Source organism: Neltuma alba, unplaced genomic scaffold (genome assembly GCF_004799145.2).
Source record: "Neltuma alba isolate B1F8T4 unplaced genomic scaffold, ASM479914v2 tig00007725_pilon, whole genome shotgun sequence".
NCBI lineage: Eukaryota > Viridiplantae > Streptophyta > Magnoliopsida > Fabales > Fabaceae > Neltuma > Neltuma alba.
This window is the reverse complement of record NW_021634854.1, coordinates 51,466-75,539: the sequence shown is the minus strand read 5'-3', so window position 1 is coordinate 75,539 and position 24,074 is coordinate 51,466. Positions and strand designations below refer to the sequence as shown.

Below are 24,074 nucleotides of genomic sequence, written 5' to 3'. Positions count from 1 at the left end.
AGCAGGATACAAAAAATGCGAGCAACTTTATTTAATTTCACCAATAACTCTTATTCACATTCATCTCTTTTATTATTAGAAGGTGCTTTATAACGAAATCTAAGGGGAATAACACATTCTTCGCATACGTACGGATTTTGTTTTTTGTTTTTAACTATTCCTTATCCTAGAATTGTATTTATGAAAAGTAATTTAAATATTAAAATACGAGAAACGGTTAATGAAATATAAATGTTTCTATTTATCATGGACCGCTTCGACATAGATGTTCAAATCAGATAGATAAGTGTCTTAAAAACATCCCTACACAATGCTATAACACTACCTGTATTGCTTAATCGGTTGTTTCAATGCCTGATAAGAGATGATATTGTAAAAATCAGATAGATACAGGATGATATTGTAAAAAAAAAAAAACACTAATCTTATTTTTTTAGACGTATTTAGCGTTACAATCTTTTTAGTAGTGTAATTTTATTTATGATCTTTTTATTTTGGTGGGCCTACTAAATAAGATCAAGAATAAAATAACATAAAAAACAGATTCCGAGTAAAATTATACACTAAAAAGATCAGGTGCTAAGTACACGTGAGAAATAAAATCAGGAATAAAATTACACATTTAGCCTTAACTGTATTCTGAAAGTTCTTTCACGAGCAAACGAGGAATACAACATATATAGTTATATCTTCGCTTAAGGAAATTCATTCATATCATTAGTTTATTAAATTGACTAGATTAAATGTGAACGGTTAAGATTCTGACTTCATATAATATGTAGTGACGTCGATGAGATACATTGGCTCTTCCTCTTCACTTGGAACATGACTGATGGATGCGTTTTCCTTCAACTTTAGATCATCTAGTGTTTTTTCCCCTCTTTTTCCTAAGATGAATGTTAACTAATAGATTATGAAGCATATAAAATACAAATTCTTCCAGTAAAAGGAATTGCATGTTTTGCTCATTTTTGGTATTGGTTTATCATAGCTACCAGTTTGAAACTTTTCACATCGGATGTGATGTAAAATCAAATTAATCAGTTATCTTGTCCGATATGACCATCTTTACTTCTGACTTTTCCCTGACCCAACTCACCACAATTTCTGATTCTGCATCCTTATAAAGGAGGAGTCTTCAACATATCATCGTTACACCTAAGAAACTAAAGAGCTTCCGTTCGTTATATTCCATGGCTGTCTATACATTTCCCGATGTATTTTTCTGGATTCAGAACCTTCCTCCAGTCTCAGAATGGAGCCCAGCCTCAGGTTCCATGACCTTACGCTTGTGTTCTTCAAGCACGTCCCAGCCTTCTCTTAATCTCAGCATAGCCAGAAGCCTCCGATCTTCAAAACTCTTTTTCGCCATTGTCGCAGACTTTAAGATCCCAGTAACTCTCTGGACTTCTAAACCATTCAAGCCCAGTTCTAATGATAATACCAAATCCATCAAGTTGTTAAACGAATCAACCACCTCCAACGTTCTTGTCAACTTCATTGAAGCCATTCTTCATTACGGTTCTAACAAAAACAGCCCCTCCTTGAAATTCCCCAAACTTGATTCCATTCTTCCCAACCTCCCAGACACATTCAACCTCGCATTTCTCACCCTCTTGTTCCTAGTTATTATATATGAAGCCCCAGAAGATCTACGCATTGGATGCGTTACTAGTATTAAGAACCACTTGTCAGGTTCTGATTCAAGAGAAGCATCAAAGCTTCTGATGAAACTGCTGGGATCTAACTTGGAAGAGCTGTGGATGCGTTCTGTGAACTTGGCTATCACAACTTGCGTCGTGGAGCTCCGAACAGTGAATCAGAGTAACTGCAGAACGCCTTGTGCCTTGTTCTCTTGTGCTTTTTCGGATTTTGGGTTATGGAAAGTTCAGTTGTACTGCCCAGTTATAGCCATGGACGTTGAGAATTCGAATAATCACTCTGTTGATGAGAGGCTTCAATTCTCTCTCAGATACCACCAGCTTGAAGGTGTTCTTCAGTTCAATTACCAGGTTACAGTCCAAGAGAAGTGGGTGGAGATCGTGGTGAGCATTGACAACATAAGGTAATTAATTAAGATTATTGATTTCAATTTGAGAAAGAATTATTATATATATACACCTGAAATAATTAGGTAAATTAAGCATGTTAATTGTTATGCAAAATGAGGCTAGGGGTCAATTGTATTAATTTGTTTAGGATTACTACAACACAAATTCTTTACTTGCACGACTGCAATTAGCAGGAGGTAATCTTTTCATAATAAGAGGGGTAGTGAATAGTGCGCTTTGATTTATATAAAACATTTGTTTTTAATTAACTTTCATGATGGAATCCTTGCGCAATTAACGGTTTGTTTGGTTGTTGGTACAATACAACGACAGCAGTGATTTTAGTAGATGTGGGGTTGGGGAGGGGAGAAAGGAAATTTTAATCTTCCTTTGTTAGTTCATACGTAAGAAAAAAATCAGGAAAAATAACAAATGGATTATAATAACTTTATTACATTTGAAGTTTTTAATTTTAAATAGTTATATAATAATGTGTCATTTTCTTATTTTAAAAGTGTCAACAGTTTTAATTTATACTCATTACACAAATACCATATATTATTCATTGTAAATTTTTTATTAATGGACTTTTTTAGGTTATTTGATTAATTTTATTTTCTGATCATAAAAAACAAAAGGAATTGCTTAATTCTATAAAAAAAAAAAGCCAATTTAATTAAAACATTATTATATAGATCAAATGTGTCATGCATAGGGGAAGAGAAGGGCTAGAGGCTAGGATTATCAAAATAGAAAGAAAGAAAGGGAGGAGGCTAGATAGTAGATACACACCAAAAAAAAGCACAACATAATAATTTAACGTGTGACAAGGCATAACTTTTAAGAGCGAACTTGAAATTAAAAAATAAATAAGAATACTTTGGTTATAAAAATTAATGGCTCCTCTTCCCTCCAAATCATCCAACATTTTTGTAGGAGAGAGATAGGGGCCCCTTTTTATTTTGGATGTTGGCCTAAAATATGGGTAGAGTAAGAGAGAAAGGTTTTGGTAGTCCCCACTTTTCAGGTAGAAGGTTACACCACCTCCTTTCATTTATTTTCCCCTTCACTTTAACTCTCTTTAATTTGTCCTCTTTCGAGGTATATGGGAGGGCTAAGAAAATTTATTCAAATTTCTCTCTTCTCTCCATTCTTTTTTACCAAATGAGGGTAGAAAAATGGACCACTTTCCTCCCAATCCTTCTATTGGAAGTTTGGAACAGACCTAATGAATTTTTTTGTTATGCTATGTAGAACATGCACATCGATTGATCATTGGTCAGAATCAATCTATATTCATGAAACTTAAAGATTTAAACCAAGGCCTTGTCGGGCATAACAATGGAAATCATTTATAAGTAAGTTTTATATAAATCAAGACAAAACTCTTCTTAACCTTGTGTTTCGTAAATATAAGCCATTTCAAACAGGATTAGAGGTTACAACTTCCACTATACGGAACCAGCTAACAAATTTTGTCTGATCACAGTTTTAAATATTTGTCGGTCGTTTCTTATCAGAGCCGTTTGGTTTGTTACCTGCACATAAACTACGTACATTAAGATCATTTGTGAACAGGTGTGACGTTGTGAAGCTTGTGAACGAGAACCTTCTGAGAGGACGAGGAATAGGGGCAGGGGAAAAGCATTTCCCTTCAAGAATATGCTTGGAACTCACACCCACACTACAAAACCAAGTGCTGAGTCTATCAGTGAGCAAATCCACAGAGAACCCACGAAGAGAGATAGGCATAGACAAAAGCATAGAAGCTTCCCTGGAACCAAACAATCCCTTGGGTCTCAAAGTATCAGCTGGAGAGACATCAACAGTGAGCTTGAAGCCATGGAAGTTCGAAGAATCCACGTACGGTTACAGTGCGAACCTGAACTGGTTTCTTCATGACAGCATAAATGGTAAAGAAGTGTTCTCGTCCAAGCCTTCGAAGTGTGCATTGCTCAACCCTAGGTCATGGTTCAGAGACAGGTATTCGAGCGCTCATAGGCCTTTTACGAGGCAGGGAGGGATCATATTTGCAGGCGATGAGTATGGAGACAGTGTGCTGTGGAAAGTGGATAAAGGTGCCATTGGGAAGACGATGGAGTGGGAGATTAGGGGTTGGATTTGGTTGACGTATTGGCCTAATAAACATAAAACTTTCTACAGTGAAACTCGCAGGTTCGAGTTCAGAGAAACCCTCCATCTCCACATCGCTTAGCTTTCTAGATAAAGATCACGATTTATGAATTTTATTTTATTTATAGCCTGTCGCCCTTCAACGTAGAAACCTTCTACTATGATTTTACGTGTATTAGATTTGGAAAAAAAAAACACTTTTGCTTTGTATGGGATGAATATGTGTGAAATGAATTTTCTTTTTAATTTTTTTGTAACGTTGTGGTGTGCATTATGATTAATTATTATTTACCAGCTATTATTAATTTTTTTCAGGATATATAGGCTTAATTATAATTTTAAAATAGATTACATGATATATGAAAGTATAAATAATCATACTTATCCAACTTTTCATTAATGAAACACACTCAACACCTTTTTTTTTGTCCCACTCGAAGAAATCCTGTAAACAAAAGCAAATGATCGATTCTCTTGTGTTTGTTAATATAAATGACAAGGTGTTGTGTTGTTTTGGCGAGTGATAATTATATTTCTTCTTTTTCTATGAAATCCAGTTATGAAAAGAAAACTATAAATTGGCTTCGCGTTTTTTCTATACATAGTTGATAAGGGAATTTTTTTTTTATTTTGAGCCAACCATGCATAATGATGAAGTGTTTAAATGTAAATTTTGTTTCAATTCAATAAGTTAGGATGAGTATGATTTACGTGAGGGAGATGGATATTATCCACATGAGGTGTGCTGGATGGTTTTATTTCCATCAGTGTATGTAAAAGGGTGGGGGTGTTATGGAGATCGAAAGAAAAGTTATTATAGCAACGAAATGAGAGGCTGAAGGTTCCGTGATCACCGAAGAACAATGCCGACATATCAGTATTGATATTTTTTATTTGGCCAACCCATGCACATAAATAATTATATTATTCAAATACGCTTTTTCTGAGACTTCGTGTGTGAAGACATAAGGCATACATACAATCTCGTTGAGAAATAAGAATCATTTAATTTACTTCTAACATAACGAATAATTAATATTTTTAGGGCCAATACATATATATATTATTGGAAGCCGTGTATTGATAATTTAAATATATGACTTTCTCGTAAATTATATACATATCATCAGACCATATTGTTCTAGCTTGTTTGCAAAAGGAAACAAACTATGGGATGAATTGTTTCAAATTTGTTTAAATTTTGAGAAAATTTTTATAACACAAAAATAAATTAATAATCGTATTGATATATAATAAATACTGTTCACCCATTTTAATCTTCTACTACCTTTGGTCCTTAATATAAAGTTAGTTGACTAATTTGAGTAGATTAAAAAAACTAGTTGAGTTAGTTATTTGTAATAACTAGGTACTGTCTTTCTTAAAATATCCTTATTAATAAATGTATTAGTTAGAATTACTATTATTACAAGGATATCTTAAAAAAAATAGATAAATATGAGAGATAAAGTGAATTGAGATATTATATTTAGGATTAAAATAAAATTCAAACGAATTCCTATGCTAAGAATTGGAAGTAATATAACATACAAATGGCTCGGCGTTTATGTCACAAAAACAAAACTCAAAATCTATTAGTACTTCTAAATAATTAATATATCAGCGTAAAATCAATCGGCTATAACATATAAAAAGAGTAAAAAAATTATATTGCTCACAAATCATATCCATGTCATCCCAAATTTTTCAGAAACAAATTATTGATTAAAAAGAATAAAAAGATACTACTTCTGGTCTTAATTATAATATCTCATTTATAATTTATAAATAAAATCTTATAATTAAGTTATGACATAGTATAATCTATTTCCCGCGCTAAGCCGGCAGTCAAACACATTAATCAAATCTGAGGTCCCAAAAAAAACAGAGAAAGGAAATTAACCGAAAAGGGGTAAAGAAAGATGGCAACCAATCAGCTGGGACTTAGCATCACGTGGCGAAATGCATCGTAGGAAGCTGCGACTTCCCGTAGGAAATCATAGACCATGAATTAGTGTGGGCGTCAAGGGGGAGGAAGCTCTGGACGGAGAAAACAAGCGAGAAGGCGGAGATTTCCAAGATATAACATGCTATTCCATCTTCCTTCACCTCAACTGTAGTAACCCACACATTAATTCACTAAAAAATTTTGCTCCTTGTCAGTATCATCATTGCACTCCCCCTGTCATTACCGTATATAATCTCTGCAATTTCGATTCCGTCTCAGTTCCATGGATGCCTCGGCTGCCATCCGATCCGTTCGCTGTATGTCTTTCTTTTCCTATTTTCTTCTTTACTTGCTTGTTATGAATGTTTTACACACACTGAATGCTAGTTCTAGCTGTATAGTTGTATGTAATGTCATATAGCTTGGTTTGAGCTTGGTGTGTCACATTCTTTAGTTTTTGTTTTATGGGGAAGGAATCCGAAATCATCGTATATGTTGTTAGTTCTAGAAATGTTATCCGAACTTTCTTTAGAATTAAGGTGAGCCGTAACTTCTTTCGCACGCTGTCTCTCGGTTTTAGCATTCGATTTCTTTCACATAGTTATTGAACCAAAGGCACAGTCTCCCTTGCACTTTAAATCGGTTCTGGTATTCTAGTTTGGAGAAACTAAGAAAGAAGCCTTCCGATTTAGTTTTGTGACGATAGAGGAAGTATTTCTTAGCAATATTTGTGTTCGTTCACTCTATGTATTTCAATTCTTTTTAGCAAAATAAAGGCTAGTCAGTTTTGGTTTTCTAGTCGGTAATCGCATGTTGAACTTACGCTTAAGGTTCTGGTTCAGCTAGCTTTTACTTTTCTTGAGTGATAAAAACTCGGATGGATGTATCAAAGTTGGAAAACTTTTGGGCATTTAACGAATGTTTCTTTTCATCCCAAAGAAACTACACGTCTTAGCCTGGTCTCCTGGTCGCTTCTTGGTGTGATATACAGAGCCTAAAATGAGTAGGGAGTTTGAGAGGGGGATGGAGGGAGAAGTATAAAAACAAAAAGGCAATGAGCTGGGAGTTTGAGAGGGGCACGGGCAGAGAAGAATTAAAAACAAAAAGGCTACCTTGTCCTGACATGCCCTTTTCTTCTCAAAGGGAGCTAACCCCCCATGGGTATAGAAATGAATTGAGAGCTTTATTGCACTGACACTCTTTTTTCTATATTATATATTCTGTCTATCTTCTTTCTAATAATCTGCATCCTTTTATTAAAAGAAAAGAATATATGTTAGGCACTCACATGTATGCATGCATGATTTATTAAGGCTTTGTACATGCTAATAACTTTTTAATTAAAAGATCACAGAGAAAACTATTGCAATCATGAGCTTGATTAATGTTTTTGGGATTTCAGACTCCATAGGAACTGTGCAGCAATTGCAGTCAAATCTTGAGAAGCCAGGCATAGTTCCAATGCATAGCGTTGGATGGAACTCTCAGAGTGCACTAACACATCGCTTGGACAATGATAAGAGGCACATCAGTTCTCGAATGACACGGAAGCAAACACGAGTATTATGTACAAATACAGCTGAAGATACCCAGCCTGCCAAATCAAATGGTTATTTATTTTTTATATTGGAATAAATTCATTGCATCCTTTTTCCTTGTAGCTGCTGGTTAAGTGAGTCTAAACTTTTATCCTCAAGAAATTATATATCAGAGTAGAGATGTGGTATATTATTCGTTTGTACCTGCTAATTATGTGATGATGTTGGCAGCTTCTTTGGACAGCAGTCCACAAAACTCATTGGCGAAGAAGCATGTGAAAAGTACTTTTCCTAATGGATTCGAGGTATAAGCTAACCTTTCCCTATATATGCCCGTACTTTCACATTCATATCTGTTGATCTATATATGTTTATAATTGATATATATTAGTGGCTCTTGGCATCCATATATGCAATGAAACTCTGATTAATGGCTTGCCCTTCTGTTTATTGGAAGTCATGTTCTAAAGAGAACCTGATAAACTTCTATAAGTCTGCTGAGTCTGAAACATGATCCAGCAGACCCAACATAATATTAACTTATTTTGCTTTCATCATTTTATAAGATTAAGTTATACGGCTGTGAAATTTCTGTTGAACTTCTCAACTGCATTTTTTGAAAATGACTGGACATAGCTACATACCATATACTATTATGCTTTGTGCTCTTTTTTGTCTCTCTCCTGACTTGAACCATGTCTACATTGCATACCAGGATTTGGTATTAGAGGTCTGTGATGAGACTGAAATTGCTGAGCTGCAATTGAAGGTTACCATCTATCTTATGTTTTTTGTTGACCTATTATATTTTTTGCTGCATCTATAAAATTTATGGTGGCAAATTGTTCTCTGATAAGGAGGATGATAAAATCCCACTTCATATAGTGCATGCTTATGAGCATGAGGTTGCACACAGGCTATTGATATGGTAAACGGTTTTTTCCCCCCCATGTGTGCGTATTTCTCTACTTGCTTTTGAATATTTAGGAATTTCATTTGAAATTTAAAATCTTTTTTTTCCCTCTTTTGAAATGAAAATGATGAGTATGATTCACGCATGGCACCGCGTAGGAAATGATGAGAAATGATTTTGGTGTTTCAGGACCTCATGTCTTATCTGACTTTATCCCCCCCCCCCTTTATTTGGGAAATTTGAATTTGACAATAACCAGAAGTATCAGTGTAATATTTGACGCGGCAATTTACTTGGCTACGATCGTACTACACGAATTTCATGTGCTTGGGTCATCAAAAGAAGCAAGTCTTTAACCGTGTGTATTTGTTGAGTCTTATACTTAACTGCTGATGCTTAAGGGGGGTCTTTGTCCTTGATGAACACCCAAAATTGTTATTTGACTTTTAATGTGGTAGGTTGGAGAATTTCAAATGCATCTCAAGCGAAATGTTGGAGCAACAAAAGCTCCTTTGTCCAACATTTCACCAACTACTCCACCGCCTATTCCAACTAAACCCATGGTTGAATCAGTACCTGATACCCCTCCGCCATCACCACCAAAATCATCTCCAGAAAAGACCAATCCATTTATAAATGTTCCCCATGAGAAATCATCAAAGCTGGCAGCATTGGAAGCTTCTGGCACTAAATCATATGTTCTTGTGTCATCTCCTACGGTATGTCATCTAGTAATATATGTACTGAACTCTGCTTATTTACAGTCGCTTTAGCTGAAACCATGTGGAGTTTGCTGTCACTTACCTCTCCCCCTTCAGGTTGGCTCGTTCCAAAGAGGTAGAACATTGAAAGGGAAGAGGCAACCTCCTATATGTAAAGAGGTAAACATGCATGCTTTTCTCTGTCCATCCTTGACAGTGCATTTCTATGTCACTAACTTGTTCTGATCATTCAACATCCCTTTCAATAAAAATTTACATATCAATTATTGGTTTTGTGCATTTTATTTCCATCTTTTATAGGTTGCATCAATTAATACTACCTAAAGCAATTAGTCTTAAGACTTAGGTGTATGCATGCTGTTTAATTGTGATTAATTTCGATTTATTCTTACAAGTAAGAAAATTTTGCAAACAGTCATGTTCGAGAGATGAGCTTGAGTTTTCATTTTTGATATTCCTATATAGATAAGAAGAGCTACATTTCTTTGCTGGGCATGATTGGATGGATGCTTTCTGCCCAATAGATTTTGTCATATAAGGATCTCACTTTCATCATACTGCCTGCAAATCACTGTCAACATCTTCTAGCCTTCCTCTAAAATCTTAATTGTCTGTTTTCAATTTTAAAATCTGCAGGGTGATGTAATCAAAGCTGGACAAGTTATTGGGTATTTGGATCAGTTTGGCACTGAACTTCCTGTTAAGGTAAACCACCTTAGTATTTTTAATAGCTGTCCCCCTCTAAAGTTCTGCTTTTGCTGACTGTTTTTATTATTGAATATTGCAGTCAGATGTGGCTGGAGAAGTTTTAAAGATACTCTTTCAGGATGGAGGTATAATGTCTCTGTCTAGATTTGTTTGATATGGGTCTTCAATTATACGGAGCTACTGATGAGGAACTAGAGAAAAAAATAGTGTCTAGTTGGTATTGGTAATAATTCTACGCCCAGTAAGGGTATGGACCTTTTTTTGACCAAATAATAAGGGTATAGACTTGAGTCATGCTGCCAGTGTGAAAATATAATTAGTAGGTAATTTGTAAGTATCTTTATGAGCACTTTTTGAGTCATAGGACTTGCCCTTGACAAACTCCCAAGACTCAGCTCCTGAAAACTTCTTGTGATTAGAAAAAGAAGAAAATGACGGCAGTACCCACTTATTTGTACGCGAAATAGGGAATGTAGTAGGATGTCAACGGTAATGAAACTTGGAGAATATTTCGAAAAAACACGTAAGAGCTCTAATAGTCTCCAATTGTAATGTTAGGAATATTTCGTTGCAAGAAAAGACAGACACTAAGAATAGAGGAAAATGGACAGCATAACGGTCAATAGTCAATTCGTTTGGAATTTAAACTTCGGTTTTGGCTATTTTAGGGGACATTAGCGCTCTGGCATTAGTCCACCGACTGGCTTAAAATGTCAGCATACCAAAAGCCTGATAGCTTTCCTCTGGTTGTTTGCATTTTTCGGATTTGTGTTTTGTGAAATTATGAGAACCACAGGATACGCATGAAGACTAAGCACGGTTCTTTGCCATTCACCGTAAAATGGTTGTTCGTGGCATATACAAGTTTCCATGAGTTTTTAATGACTATTGACCGTGTGGAAAAGTTTCACAAGCTCCTGATGGCTTAATTTCTTTGTTATTTCGTCCGGTCATTTAAGATCTCTGATTCTTTCTGGACTGTCGATTTGCAATGTACGTTGCTCTTTGTCAAGCCTGTTGTGCTGGATCAGTCCATGTGATGTTAGGGGCTGCAACGTTTTTCCTTAATGGAACTTTCCAGTTACCAATACATTGTATTCAACGAATATGACCTTTTTAACTTGTGATGACTCCAACGAGTGACACTACATTTGTTGTTTAGCTGCTTTACTTGACCAATTAGTTTAGAGACATGCATGATTGTGATAGATTTTTAATTAAAAACCGTTTTGAATTATGATTTGCAGAGGCCGTTGGCTATGGAGACCCTCTTGTTGCCATCCTTCCTTCGTTCCATGACATCAAGTGAGGTCGCATTTTCCTGTTGTTGACAATTGTCACTCGGTAGTCGGTACTGATTTGTTGCCGGGCTTTGAGATGGGGAGTTTACTTTGAAGTCCTTTTTTTTATTTATATAATTATTGGCGATAATATCTATTATAATTAAGATATAGATTGTCCCTTTACCAGGGGATGAGTGCTTCCGCGAAGGCCACTGTGTAACCAGATAATAAATATTCCATATTTACCCTATTATTATTATGTAACTGAGTAAATGATTTGTTTTGTACCGCTGAAATCTATCTTCTTTCCATTTAGCATGTGATGTTACATTTAAACTCATTACTGTTTCTTTCCTCATCATCTGTATATGAGTATCTTGCATGTATTTATTATCTGTTTGCCTGATTGAGTTCTTATGGCTTAAATATTATGGGTTAATATGATATAATCTGTGGTCTTTTTAAGTTTGCCCTAATTTTGATTTTGGTTGCTTAAGTTTTAAATCATAGGTTTTGATCTTTCAAGGAGCAAAATAATTCATATCTTATTGAATTATAAAGGCTAATGTTTTAAATAAAAAAGAAATTTGGGAGACGAAAATTTATAATTTGAAATTTAAAAGATTAAAATAAAAATAAAGACAAATAAGATCAGGCATGGTATAAATGGTTGAGAATTTTCTCGTTGTAGCTGCATGGTTAACAGATAGATGATGGTGGCACGTCAAATGATTTTTCTTTTGCCTGCAAGTCCAATGAGATTTATTACTACCTTTAATTCTTATAAGAGCTAATTAATTAATTTAAGTAGATTAAAAAATTAGTTAAATTAGTTATTTGTAATAAATAAACGTTGTTTTTCTTAAAATACTTTTTTAAATCATGTATATTTGTTAGAACCATCATGTGATGAATCTTTTAACATATGTAACTATTATAAGGATTGTTTTAAAGGAAATAAATAAATATGAGAGACAAAGTGAGTTATGATTTTATATTTAGGACTAGATTCGCCACCAGACGGAAAAGACTATGGTTTGGCCCATAACTAAACAATCAACATATTTGGTAAGGTGGGGAGAAAAGTAACTTACAATGTGATAAGTCAATTTGTAAATTTAAAAACTGTTTGTCATAGTTTTTAGCTAATATGATTTATAAGCCAAAAGTTTCTTTTTTTAAACACGTTGTGAGAGTGTTTGGCAACCTCCAAACCATGGTTTCAGAAGCACTTTTCTGCAAAACGAGACAAATTCCTCCACATATTTACTTCGTAAATCATAAAAGCACTTCTGAAACCATAGTTTGGTTTCTATTCAAATACCCTCGTAAAAGCACTTGAAACTTGTTTATGACTTATGGAAAAACAGTTTTTTAAAATTAAAAGATATTTCTACCCTTATGTTTATGATGTTGTTATGTTTCTCTTTGTATATTCTTTGTGTTTTCCAATCAGCTTTTAGTTATTTATTTTTAATATTCTTTTAAGTAAAAATAATTTTTAACATTTTTATAATATTTTTTATTTTATGTTTACATAAATTACATAGAGTATATTATCCAATTAATTATGTAATATTATTTGGTTCAAAATTTTTTACATTATTATGATTTCTAATTTAAATATATTTTCTTCATTAAATATAAATTTTTGCTATTATAATAATTTAAAATTATTATATTTTGTAAATTTATATTTTTAATCATTTTTTATTATTTAATAAAAATCATATCTATTTTGGTCATTCTACAAACTAAAATTACTTATTTAATCCTAATCTAAACAATTTTTTTTACCTTAAAAACTAATTTTTATAAAATCCAATATAAATATAAATCACATTATCTAATCTAATTTTTACCCAATTTTATTTTTCTAAAAATCATATTAAAAATAATTTTTTTTTTAATGGCTAATTCAAACGGACCAAGTATTGAGACCCGCTCCCAGACAAAAGCCAATGGAGCCTGACTCACACCTGACTCGGATAGGTTTATCTGAGAAGTAGGCGCCAACGCAAGTCATAAGAAACTTCCAAAACGGAAGATCCACGTATACACCCGAATGTCCAGAGCTCCAAATATGAGGCTTATGATAATTACTTGACAAAGAAATTAAGAGAATATTATCCGTAAAAATATAATATTATTTTTCTCAAATATTTTGCCTTTTTATTAGAAAAAATGGCAAATAAAAACTCATAATATGTGAAATTATGATTTGAGACTCTAAATTTGAAAAATAGCAAATGTCTCATAGTGTAAATATAAAATCTTAATGAAATGACTGAAATACCTCTCAATTAAATTGTGATTTGGTCTACTGAAATTGTCATTCGTTAAAGTGAACTTGTCATTTAACTAAAAGGTATTTTAGATATTTCACAAAAACTTCATATTTGCAATATATAACCGGGTCTTTATTTATTATTTTTCAAATTAAGAGTCTCAAATCATAATTTCACATATTGGGGTCTTTATTTGTCATTTTCTCTTTTTATTATTTATTTAGCTGTAGAAACTTTTTTTTTTAAAATCACCGAACTGTAAAAAAATGACACGAAAGTGTTGCAAAAAGAAATCAATGAAACTGAAAAATACAAAAAACCTTCTTCATTAACTTTTGAATGGAGTAATCTCCTTATTTTGTCATCAAACTTAATTATCAACTTATTTAACAAAAAATGTACCTATTTACACAATTAAAAAGATCATATATATGAGAAAAATTCTGAAAGGACCAACTCCACGTCAAGTTGAAAGAATATACTTGTCGAAAATTTATCAATAAGAACTTGTGACCAAGGTTTATCCGGTTTTATTCAGCACAAAAAATATTATTTTATTTTTCGTGTCTCTCGATTTTACACCTGGATTTTATAGCTCGAATCTAATACCGACCCCTGATGCCCGAAATTAACGAATGGCTCTTTCTGTCTCATCCAAACAATATGGCCGTGGCGGGTAAGGGGACGCAGTAAGCCTACGAAGGACCATGAGGTCCCAGACTCACGCTGCTTGTGGCAGCGGACCGCCACGTATAACCACTTTTAGGCGTGGCAGCGCGTCTTCTGCTCCACCGGGCAAATTTTTGCCGCCGCTGTTCGACGCCGGTAACCATGCTTCCCGGAGACTTTGGACCCCTAAACGCCGGCGTATGGTCGGTTTATCTGCCCGTCCCTCTTGTATCAAGGCTAGTCAATCTGATGACTCTGACTGTGATACTAGAAGGGAAATTTTAACTGAAATTTTGGAGTCATCGGATGGAGCTAGAAGCACCAGGCGACAAGTGTTGGCCGCGCCAGTTCTTGCCATGGGGGCGTCGTTTCTTCTTGCGGCGACAACGAGGGCCGAGGATAAAGTGGCTGTCAATGCGACGCCGTCGCCGACGGAGGTGAAAGCTAAAGGGGATTTGCCGGTTTCTGAGCCTGAGGAGGAGAAAAAGAAGGAAGAAGAGGATGTGATAACATCGAGGATTTACGATGCGACGGTTATCGGAGAACCATTGGCGATTGGGAAAGATAAATGGAAAGTGTGGGAGAAGTTGATGAGTGCTCGAGTTGTGTATTTGGGGGAAGCGGAACAGGTTCCCATTCGAGACGATAGGGAATTGGAGCTTGAAATGTTGAAGAATATGCACAGACGATGTATCGGAAGCGAGAAACGATTATCTTTGGCCCTTGAAGCATTTCCATCTAATCTGCAGGAGAAGCTCGATCAATATATCGATAAAAAGTATGCCCTTTTCTTTCAGAAGGAAAAGAATTTATTCTTCTTATATATGGTTATACCTGTCCATTTGTCATGCAATGCCTTTCCATGTTAACTGAAGACTCAGAAAATTATAATCTACTTGTGGAATCTACAGCATACTCTGATTGAAAATTAGTTGGCTGGTGTGATATTATATTTATCTGATTAATTTTGGCATTTGGATACACAAGACTTAGTTTATAAAATTCACCAATTCGCGGTCTTTGTCTCTTGCTCTCTTACATGAATTTGTTTTGCCACCTACAGTCAAATCATTTGCTCAGGGTAAGATTCTAGATGGTTGAGTTTTCCTTTCTCTCCGTGACCTCAGCCATCAACCTGAGAAGTGGAATAAGTATCAGCATCATTTATTTATATCAAATAGGAGGAAGAAAACTGTAGGTACTGTTCTCTTGTGTACTCATTGCACTTGTAGACTTGAAGTCGATCCGTCAAGTGGTATCATGCATAGTGTAGCCCTCTCTATATGTTCCCATGTGATGACTTACCCATCTAAAGTGCTGTGATGTATGGGACATGAAAATGGCTGAAGTGCTGCTATTTACTCTTTTCCAGTGCTCATTTTAAGTGTGCAAAAGGTCTGATCCTTAGGAACCAATATTTTAACAGTAATAAGTGAAGTTTCTGTATCCATTTTATGTGAATGGAAATTTTAATGTATAAATGTATGTATACTGCTGACAACGTCTATTTCTTTCACGCCTGTTACAGAATCTTAGGTTGTTAAAGATATACACTGCCGAATCTATCCCTCTTTTTCCCCTCGCTCCCTAATTTTTAAGCTTCTTTTCTGGCCAATCTCTCATTTATCTTAGTTAAAATATTTCTCACAAGCCTGCATTATTACATCCTGGATTTCATGGCAGGATAGATGGAGAAACCTTAAAGTCTTATACATTACATTGGCCACCTCAAAGGTGGCAGGAGTATGAACCTCTTTTTAGCTACTGTCGTGATAATGAAATTCGTCTCGTTGCTTGTGGCACCCCACCAGAGGTATGCTTCTGTTTTCATCCAAGCTAATGCAGATCCTTAATATGTTTGGCTATGACATGTCTGGTGGAGAGCATACTGGAAGTTAGTGAAAAAAATACCAAGGTTGTGGTGTGTATGTCTATATAAGGCAATCATCTATTGTTTGGCGTAGAGCCGCATGGGTAGATAACAACGTACGATTTGCTTCTTGCAATGGGCCAATAGCTTTCTATATATGCATTGTGCTATTATCATGTATTTATGAATGATAAAAGCTTTTGATGCATATCTTCACTCTTAAAAATTGATAGAGATGTATAGAAGGTTTGGTAGAAAGGAGAACAGCTGAGGGAGAAAACAGGAAGGCATCATAATCTGTTAAGCTTATAACAGATGTAAATGTTTGGTGCATCAAAGGGCATCTCCCATGTGTCAAATTCCATAAGTACACGTAATTGGGAGCTATGTAGTTAAATTTTAAATCAGATATAAAAAATACTATTCTTGTTTCACAGTCATTAAAGTTTCTGTCTTGCATAAGATAAAAATATGACTAGTTAAGTGCTCATAACGTGCGTTAACTATCATAACAATGGTTGATGGCATGGTAACTGTCTTGATCAACAGGTCTTAAGGACCGTGCAAGCAGAAGGAGTTCGTGGGCTTTCAAGGGCTGATCGTAAACTTTATGTTCCTCCAGCTGGTTCAGGCTTCATATCAGGCTTTACTTCAATCTCGCGCAGATCACCAGGAGATGTGACTACTCCAAATCCATCTATACCTTTCTCATATCTATCTGCACAGGCAAGAGTAGTTGAAGATTACACCATGTCCCGGATCATCTTACAAAATGTTCAGGAGGAAGGAGCTGGTGGTATGTTAGTGGTTGTGACTGGTGCAAGCCACATTACTTATGGATCAAGAGGAACTGGAGTGCCAGCGAGAATTTCAAGGAAAATGCAGAAGAAAAATCAAGTTGTCATATTACTTGATCCTGAAAGGCAACTCATTCGAAGAGAGGGAGAAGTACCCATTGCTGATTTCTTGTGGTATTCTGCTGCCAGACCATGTAGTAGAAACTGCTTTGATCGTGCTGAGGTTGCACGGATTATGAATGCAGCTGGTCGGAAGAGGGATGCCCTTCCACAGGTTGGCTATTGAATTTATTAATTTGTACATCCACTTTTGTTCATCTGACTTGTCCTTTTTCTTCGCACCCCTCATCTTTAACCCTTTGTCTTCTGTTGTGTGTATCACAAGGATAAGAACTCAAAACATTCTGAAAATTATTAGGTGTTACAGATCAGTACTTCTTGTATTTTCTGTCTACCATATGCCATAGCTTTCTGCAATCATTTATAAGCCTCGAAGAAATTAAAAAAATTATGCCCAAAATTGTGGCTAAAAAAATCCATTGCTGATATCTCTAGAATTTTCTGTTCTATAACTTGGATTAGGGATTAGGGAGTATGAGTACGTAGTCGCAAGTGTGACCGAGTGTGAATTGTTTGTGCTATCATCATCAGATAATTGGAGTGGGTTTAGTTCTTGTTCTTCTGGAACCTGCTTTCGCCTTTATAACATCATATTTAGATAGCATAGTATATAACTGTTCCCTTATCCTGTATATATAATCGATAAATTTGCCATGTATTTTCAGGATCTTCAAAAGGGCATTGATCTTGGTTTGGTATCACCTGAGGTGTTGCAGAACTTTTTTGATCTAGAGCAGTATCCACTGATTTCAGAACTCACTCATCGATTCCAGGTATTTTCAGATTTAAAATCAGAATGCTTTGATTTTAATCATGAGACTATTTTATCATTGTGATTACTCATATTCCTACATCTCTATCCGGCTGTCCTGGATGCAGGGATTTAGGGAACGATTATTGGCAGATCCCAGATTCTTGAATAGATTAGCCATAGAGGAAGCCATATCAATAACAACTACACTAATAGCACAGTATGAGAAGCGGAAGGAAAATTTTTTTGAAGAGCTTGACTATGTTATAACAGACGCAGTCAGGGGCTCAGTTGTTGATTTCTTCACAGTGTGGCTTCCTGCCCCGACTTTGTCATTCCTTTCTTATGCTGATGAAATGAATGCACCTGACAACATTGATGCTTTGAGAGGTCTTCTGGGCTCCATCCCAGACAATGCATTTCAGAAAAGTCCTGTGGGGACTAACTGGGATCTCAATCATAGAGTTGCATCTGTTTTATTTGGTGGCTTAAAACTTGCTAGTGTTGGGTTTATCTCAAGTATAGGAACTGTGGCTTCGTCAAATGCATTGTTTGCAATTCGTAGATTCTTTAATCCAGCAGTTGTTTCTAATCAACGGATTATAAGATCACCGATACTCAAAACAGCAGTTGTGTATGCGTCTTTTCTTGGAATATCTGCAAATCTTCGTTATCAGGTATGGATAGTGATAACCCTAACGGACTTTGTACAAATTATAATATTTTGACTGTAGCCAATGTTTTATAGAAGAGTTCAAGAAAAATCAGACCTACTTGTTCTGTGGCAAATGCCATCTTATACTGCCATGTTATTGGTTTTTGCTTTTCTAATGTGGAAAGCTGTTTCTTTCCGGTGTTTGAGGTTAAGGAAGAGTTTGAGGTTTTCAGTGTATTGTGCTGTGTTAAGACTTCTAAAAACTATTGAGAGGCTTTTTTTTTTCCAAAATATTTAATTCATATATATATTGTCGGTTATCAAACTTGTAAATATGGGATAACCACCTACCTCCGACTTGAAATCTAGGGAAGTGAAGACCATTAAAAAAGTTCTGGTTAAAGACTAGTTCAAAGATAACCACGTTTCTAATGATTTATTCTTCTCCGTTGTACTTCTTGCGTTGACTGGCTAATGTTTTGAAAATATTTTCCTTGATAGTAATTGCAGCTAACTAGCTAGGCTGTTCCATTTTATTTGCATTCTTGAAGGAAGTTAAGATCTGTGATTGTCTTCCGGTGTTGGATACTGAAATGGGAACAAATTGTTTTGCAGATTATCGCTGGAGTTGTGGAGCACCGGCTTTCTGAGCAGTTTTCATCCCAAACACTTCTTCTTAATATAATATCTTTTGTTGCTCGGACAATCAATTCCTATTTGGGAACTCAGGTCAGTATTCTTTTTTTATTTTTTTTTCCCCCTCCCTTTTTTCTACTTTCTATTGTATGCTTCTGTGCTTTTGCTTGCATTATGCCAACTTGCCCACAATTCCATCTTCAGAAGGCCAGTTCTTTTTCCTCGGTTAAACATTCAGCCAGTGATTTGGAAATACTTTTCCGCTCCTTAATGTAAGATCTATTTAACTAATATGATTAAATTAAAGAAGTTAGGTAAGTTAATTAATTATAATAAATATGACATATTTTTTTCTAAAATATCTTAATAATTTTCCTTAATATCTTCCCTCTTTCTCCTACTAAATTATGGCTGAGGGAGTATCAATAAGAGTGATTTGGAAAAAATTAATAAATATAAAAAATAAGTCTTATATTCAAGACCAAGACCAACTTTACAATTAAGTCTTACATTAAAAACCGGGAGAGTATCTTTTACTCCATTTGTGGGCCATTTCTTATCGTAATGTTCATAGTAATAAATATTCTGTAAGGTAAAATGATTTAGTATAATCATGTCTTGGTGGTGGAAGACTTTATTTAGCATGATTAAAGTTCTGTGGAGTTGGAAGGGGAAAAAAAACAAAAGCTTTGGGCCGCTCTAGGATGGTGGATGAATTCTTTTGTGCATTTATTCTCTGGAAACCACCTCAACCACAAATCAGTACTCTATAATATTACAGCTTATCATCGAATTTCATTTGTACTGAGCATCCATATATTAGAAAAACTAATTTTTACCATTTTTCCCCTCTCAAATTGCTGCAGCAATGGATTGACCTTGCCCGGTCTACTGGACTGCAAGTTAAAAAGACCGAATCATCCTCTCTACAAATACCAGATTCTCCTAACCAAGCTGCAGTTGTGTGCAACGAAACAGAAGAAGCCGGTGTTGACGATATCCAAAGCAAATGAGGTGACAATACTCCTGCCTCATTTTCAGTAGCTTGTGCTACTAAGGAGAAACTTATATACGATTCTTTATATTTTGTTATCAGGTTCCTCAAGATAATAAGTGTGTGGTGTTCCCATAATAACAGGACAAGGTTGTTTTTATGTTCAGCTTTACTGATTTCTTTTTTTTTTTTTTTTAAATCATAGATGTTATAATTTTATTGGAAAACCTGGTAGCAAAAAACATAAAGGATCGTATTAAGTTTACTTTTTGTACAGTAGACATAACCGAATAGGATTTCTTCATTTCATGTTTATTTATATCTCTATGACGAACACATATTCCTTTCACTACTCAATTGTATACCATTTTATATGATTCTCCCAGTTCAGTGAGTATAGCAGCAAACATTATTGTTGCAAGTCATGTGAACCAAAAAAAAAAATGTCTCGAAACGATGTTGTTGAATTCCAGTGACGCCTCTTGATAAAATCTTATTTTCTTAGCCAACAAAACTACGTGACCAGGAGCGACGTTGGATTGTCCAGTCTACATTTTAACGTCTTTATCCAGGATTATGGAGCAGTGCACCTTCCTCCAGGGTAGTACATACTTTTAGTGATGCTCAGATAGCATTTCTCGCAAGGATGAACAATCTGAGTTTACTGAGTACATGCTGCAGTCTGTGGGCTTCCTGGAATGGTAACAAGTGATTGATGGTTATTATTGAAACTCGCCTGCGGCCATTTGAGTTTTATTCAAAAGCTGCCCCATTGTTTGTTCAGCCTTGTGCAGAAGCTTAATTTGCCCCCAAAAAAACAAAGAAATAAGATCAATTTTATAGTACAAGGAACTTTTACAAATCTTGATGGTAAACATCTTGTAGAGTTCGGAAATAATGCAACATAAAAACAAGTGTGTAAGAAGTTTTCCCTATCTCTCCAAGCCCTACGAGAAATTTATTATAAAGAAATATGAAAGATTTAGACTGATGTAGGGCATAGGATGGGAAAGAAATTGAAAAAGATGATACATCGCTCAGGAATGCTGCTTAATCGTCAACAATGCAAAGCATCAACATTCAGTCTTCTCTTGCTCCTCATTCGTCTTTTGAATCAGCATCTCCTTGACTTTGTGCAAGGCATTTTCAAGGTTATCCAGCTGCATATTGGTCATAAGCCAATGGTTAGTTCCCTGGTTCAGTGATTTTAAAGAGTGAATAATTTTTTTAATACTAAATATTTGGAAATAAGAAATTGGCAAGCAGTTTGATTACCTCTTGTCTGGCAAATCTGTTATGCATGAACAATCCGCTGAAGAGGTCAAGACTACTACTCATTACGGTGTCCTTCTGCAATTACGTCATGATACATCAATTAGCGTACGAGACAAATATGATACACCTAATCGAATGATTATTTTTTATTGACTAAATATTTTGAGAGATTAACTCATGCCGCAGAAAAGAAAATCAGGTACGAAAACTAAAGAAGTAAAGAAGCACTCTGGGACAGTAAAATATATAACTCTATTAAATTATTAAAGGGAAAACCATATTGAAGGTACCTATATTTTCTCTCAATTTTTAATTTGGTATCTATGTGTTTTTTCCTTTTTAATTAAACATTTAATTTTATCTTTTTAGCAACATTAGCTCTTATAACTTTGTTCTATTGATATTTTTAGTCTCTACATAAGGATTAATGATGTTAATAGAGGAAAAATAAAGATTTAGTTAAGAACAAAAAACACATAGGTACCAAATTGAAAATTGAAAAAAAGTATAGGTACCTCCAATATGGTTTTCCCATTATTAAATTAATGGGAGAATTACAATCAAGTCCTGTGTAAGAGAAATAATTACCAAAAGGTCCAATAACAACTTGAACAACTTGTAATAACAAATTCAAAATAACAACTTTAGGACTTGTTTTATATTTTTTTTTTCTTGCGTGGAATATTATCTTAATTCTCCCTAAATTAATTATTGTGGCTAAAATTGGACAGAATAGAGGAAAACTTGAGTTAGAAGAATGGGGAATGTGAATAATTGAGCAAATATATGGCGTACCACTTGAACAAGTGTCTGAAAGCCCTTGGTGTCGATAGGTGTGGACGTGATTTCCATCTCTCCCAGTGCCCTACACAACGAGAAGTCAAAAGATGTATCTATCTCTGTTGAGCATTTTATGCCACTTGTTCATGCTAGATAATGTGTAGAAAGCTCCATACCTGCCTATGGCATGTGTGATGAATTGACTCTTGGCAGCTAATCGATCATGTTCCTCACAGGTCATTTCCAGCATTCTGCAACCCTGGATAACACAAATTACTGTAAAATATCCCCTAACCCACCTTGGATAATGGTGAAACATTCATCAATGACTCCATAAGCTATGAAACCTACTTCACTTTCAAAGATTTTGAGGAAATTGGAGCAGATATCTTCATTTCTGATTCGAACTTTTTCGTACATGAAATTTAGATCTCTCCACCCATCATTGCCACTAACTGGTCCAAACATTGGGTGCGTGCAGAGAATATCCGATTCCTCCGGCAAAACCTTACGGCCAGAAATACAAAGATTGCATCGAAGAAATCAAATGAAGTTAAATGAAATCACTGATACGAAGCAATGCCTGTCTGGTATACCTGTAGTAGAACTTCTCTTGGAAACTCTTTGACTGAAAGTACATCAACAAAGAGTACAGGTTTTTTGAGTCGATCAAGTGGCATGGATCTGAGAACCTCTGGTAGGGAAAGAATGGATGTGCTGATGAGTACGACGTCGTTGTCGGCGTCAAGGAATGTGGTCACTTCCCTGCAAGAAAGATACTAGTGAATGAAAACGATAATTAGAGGGGGAGGGAGGGTTTGGTTATATATATGATGCAAAAACCTATAGAATTGAATCCCTAATTGGGAACAGAGGGTGGAATAATCAGAGCGAGAAGTAGCATGAAGAGTGTGCCCTTGTCTGACAAATGTCTTCGCCAGAAATTGCGCGAAGCGGCCAAATCCCACAAACCCAATCTTCATGCTTGTGGAAGATGACGACAACGCTGAACTTGACATGAGATTCTGAGAAGCTTTTGGACCTCAGAAGGGGCTTTTACGGCCTACCGCAGCCGATGGGATGGGGGTTAACTACTCGAGGAAGGAGCTAGGAAGGGACGAGTGCCCTTCATGTTTCGCATAAGGGTTATTTTAGTCTTTTCCCTTCTTTCATTTCTTAATTATTTTCATCATATCAAATAAAATAAATGGGAATATATTCTTGTTCTTTTTTCTATTTTATAACAAACACAATTTATTCTGTTCCATTTTCATCTTTGTTCTTCATTTTCATAAGCTCTCATCACGCCGATGCGTATTAGAATATCATCCATAATATATAATACTACCTTCGGTCTTAATTATAAGAGTCAGTTGACTAATTTGAGGAGATTAAGGAAGTAAGTTGAGTTAGTTATTTATCACAAATATGTGTTGTCTTTACTAAAATATTCTTGCTAATCAAGTGTACTAACTAGAACTCTTATTAGAAGGGTTACTTTGGAAAAAAATATATAAATATGAGAGATAAAATGGATTGGGATCTTATATTTAGGATCAAAATAAAAGTCAAACAGAGTCTTATATTAAGGACCGGAGGTAGTAATATTTTTATGTTGAAATTTGAAAATTAGATCCTTTCTTTTAATATTAGGATATATTTCAAGAACTCCTTTTTTTTTGTAGGAAAAAAAAAAGTCAAAGAGGAAAGACTAATTATTCCTGTTGGATCAATGCACATTGCTGTTTGATAAGGTAACATAATTTTGTCAACCGGAAGTTGACCCAGCCGATGAGCTGGGCTGAGTACAATCATAAGATTGGACCGGGTCAATATATTGACAGCCCAACTTGTTTGGGGGGATAATTTCTAACAAGTTTCTTTCTTTCTTTCTATTTTAAATAAAAAAGCTGTTTAGAATTATTTTGTTTTCCCATTCAAAA

The 24,074-nt window shown here is 35.1% G+C and overlaps 4 protein-coding genes across 4 annotated transcripts; 3 read left to right on the top strand and 1 right to left on the bottom strand.

The window, feature by feature from the left end:
- The first annotated feature begins 1,193 nt into the window (after nucleotides 1-1,193).
- Nucleotides 1,194-4,266, top strand: LOC114753149 (uncharacterized). Its single transcript, XM_028941816.1, has 2 exons — nucleotides 1,194-2,065; nucleotides 3,630-4,266. Exons 1-2 carry the CDS (start codon nucleotides 1,194-1,196, stop codon nucleotides 4,264-4,266), a joined length of 1,509 nt encoding a protein of 502 aa, XP_028797649.1.
- A 1,965-nt stretch (nucleotides 4,267-6,231) lies between these two features.
- LOC114753144 (biotin carboxyl carrier protein of acetyl-CoA carboxylase, chloroplastic-like) lies at nucleotides 6,232-11,654 on the top strand. The gene is made up of 9 exons (XM_028941809.1): nucleotides 6,232-6,449; nucleotides 7,535-7,741; nucleotides 7,902-7,975; nucleotides 8,386-8,439; nucleotides 9,042-9,302; nucleotides 9,402-9,464; nucleotides 9,942-10,010; nucleotides 10,093-10,138; nucleotides 11,261-11,654. The coding sequence occupies exons 1-9, from the start codon at nucleotides 6,416-6,418 to the stop codon at nucleotides 11,320-11,322; spliced, it is 870 nt and encodes a 289-aa protein (XP_028797642.1). The 5' UTR covers nucleotides 6,232-6,415; the 3' UTR covers nucleotides 11,323-11,654.
- Nucleotides 11,655-14,216: 2,562 nt separating this feature from the next.
- On the top strand, nucleotides 14,217-20,466 carry LOC114753151 (protein RETICULATA-RELATED 5, chloroplastic-like). The gene is made up of 7 exons (XM_028941817.1): nucleotides 14,217-15,031; nucleotides 15,937-16,066; nucleotides 16,673-17,194; nucleotides 17,706-17,813; nucleotides 17,920-18,468; nucleotides 19,062-19,175; nucleotides 19,949-20,466. Exons 1-7 carry the CDS (start codon nucleotides 14,292-14,294, stop codon nucleotides 20,093-20,095), a joined length of 2,310 nt encoding a protein of 769 aa, XP_028797650.1. The 5' UTR covers nucleotides 14,217-14,291; the 3' UTR covers nucleotides 20,096-20,466.
- A 412-nt stretch (nucleotides 20,467-20,878) lies between these two features.
- LOC114753153 (arogenate dehydrogenase 1, chloroplastic-like) lies at nucleotides 20,879-23,184 on the bottom strand. The gene is made up of 7 exons (XM_028941819.1): nucleotides 22,975-23,184; nucleotides 22,728-22,896; nucleotides 22,483-22,638; nucleotides 22,308-22,390; nucleotides 22,147-22,216; nucleotides 21,352-21,426; nucleotides 20,879-21,236 (listed from the first exon to the last, which is right to left on the bottom strand). The coding sequence occupies exons 1-7, from the start codon at nucleotides 23,148-23,150 to the stop codon at nucleotides 21,150-21,152; spliced, it is 816 nt and encodes a 271-aa protein (XP_028797652.1). The 5' UTR covers nucleotides 23,151-23,184; the 3' UTR covers nucleotides 20,879-21,149.
- Nucleotides 23,185-24,074: the final 890 nt, after the last annotated feature.

Excerpts from the sequence above, each read along its gene's own strand:
- LOC114753149 (XM_028941816.1), top strand. The coding sequence starts at position 1,194 with ATGGCTGTCTATACATTTCCCGATGTATTTTTCTGGATTCAGAACCTT. Across the intron at positions 2,066-3,629 it reads GTGAGCATTGACAACATAAG|GTGTGACGTTGTGAAGCTTG; the intron begins GTAATTAATTAA and ends ATTTGTGAACAG.
- LOC114753144 (XM_028941809.1), top strand. The coding sequence starts at position 6,416 with ATGGATGCCTCGGCTGCCATCCGATCCGTTCGCT. Across the intron at positions 7,742-7,901 it reads CCAGCCTGCCAAATCAAATG|CTTCTTTGGACAGCAGTCCA; the intron begins GTTATTTATTTT and ends TGATGTTGGCAG. Across the intron at positions 10,011-10,092 it reads GCACTGAACTTCCTGTTAAG|TCAGATGTGGCTGGAGAAGT; the intron begins GTAAACCACCTT and ends TGAATATTGCAG.
- LOC114753151 (XM_028941817.1), top strand. The coding sequence starts at position 14,292 with ATGAGGTCCCAGACTCACGCTGCTTGTGGCAGCGGACCGCCACGTATA. Across the intron at positions 18,469-19,061 it reads CTGCAAATCTTCGTTATCAG|ATTATCGCTGGAGTTGTGGA; the intron begins GTATGGATAGTG and ends ATTGTTTTGCAG. Across the intron at positions 19,176-19,948 it reads ATTCCTATTTGGGAACTCAG|CAATGGATTGACCTTGCCCG; the intron begins GTCAGTATTCTT and ends AAATTGCTGCAG.
- LOC114753153 (XM_028941819.1), bottom strand. The coding sequence starts at position 23,150 with ATGTCAAGTTCAGCGTTGTCGTCATCTTCCACAAGCATGAAGATTGGG. Across the intron at positions 22,897-22,974 it reads TTAGGGATTCAATTCTATAG|GGAAGTGACCACATTCCTTG; the intron begins GTTTTTGCATCA and ends TCTTTCTTGCAG. Across the intron at positions 22,217-22,307 it reads ATCACACATGCCATAGGCAG|GGCACTGGGAGAGATGGAAA; the intron begins GTATGGAGCTTT and ends CTCGTTGTGTAG.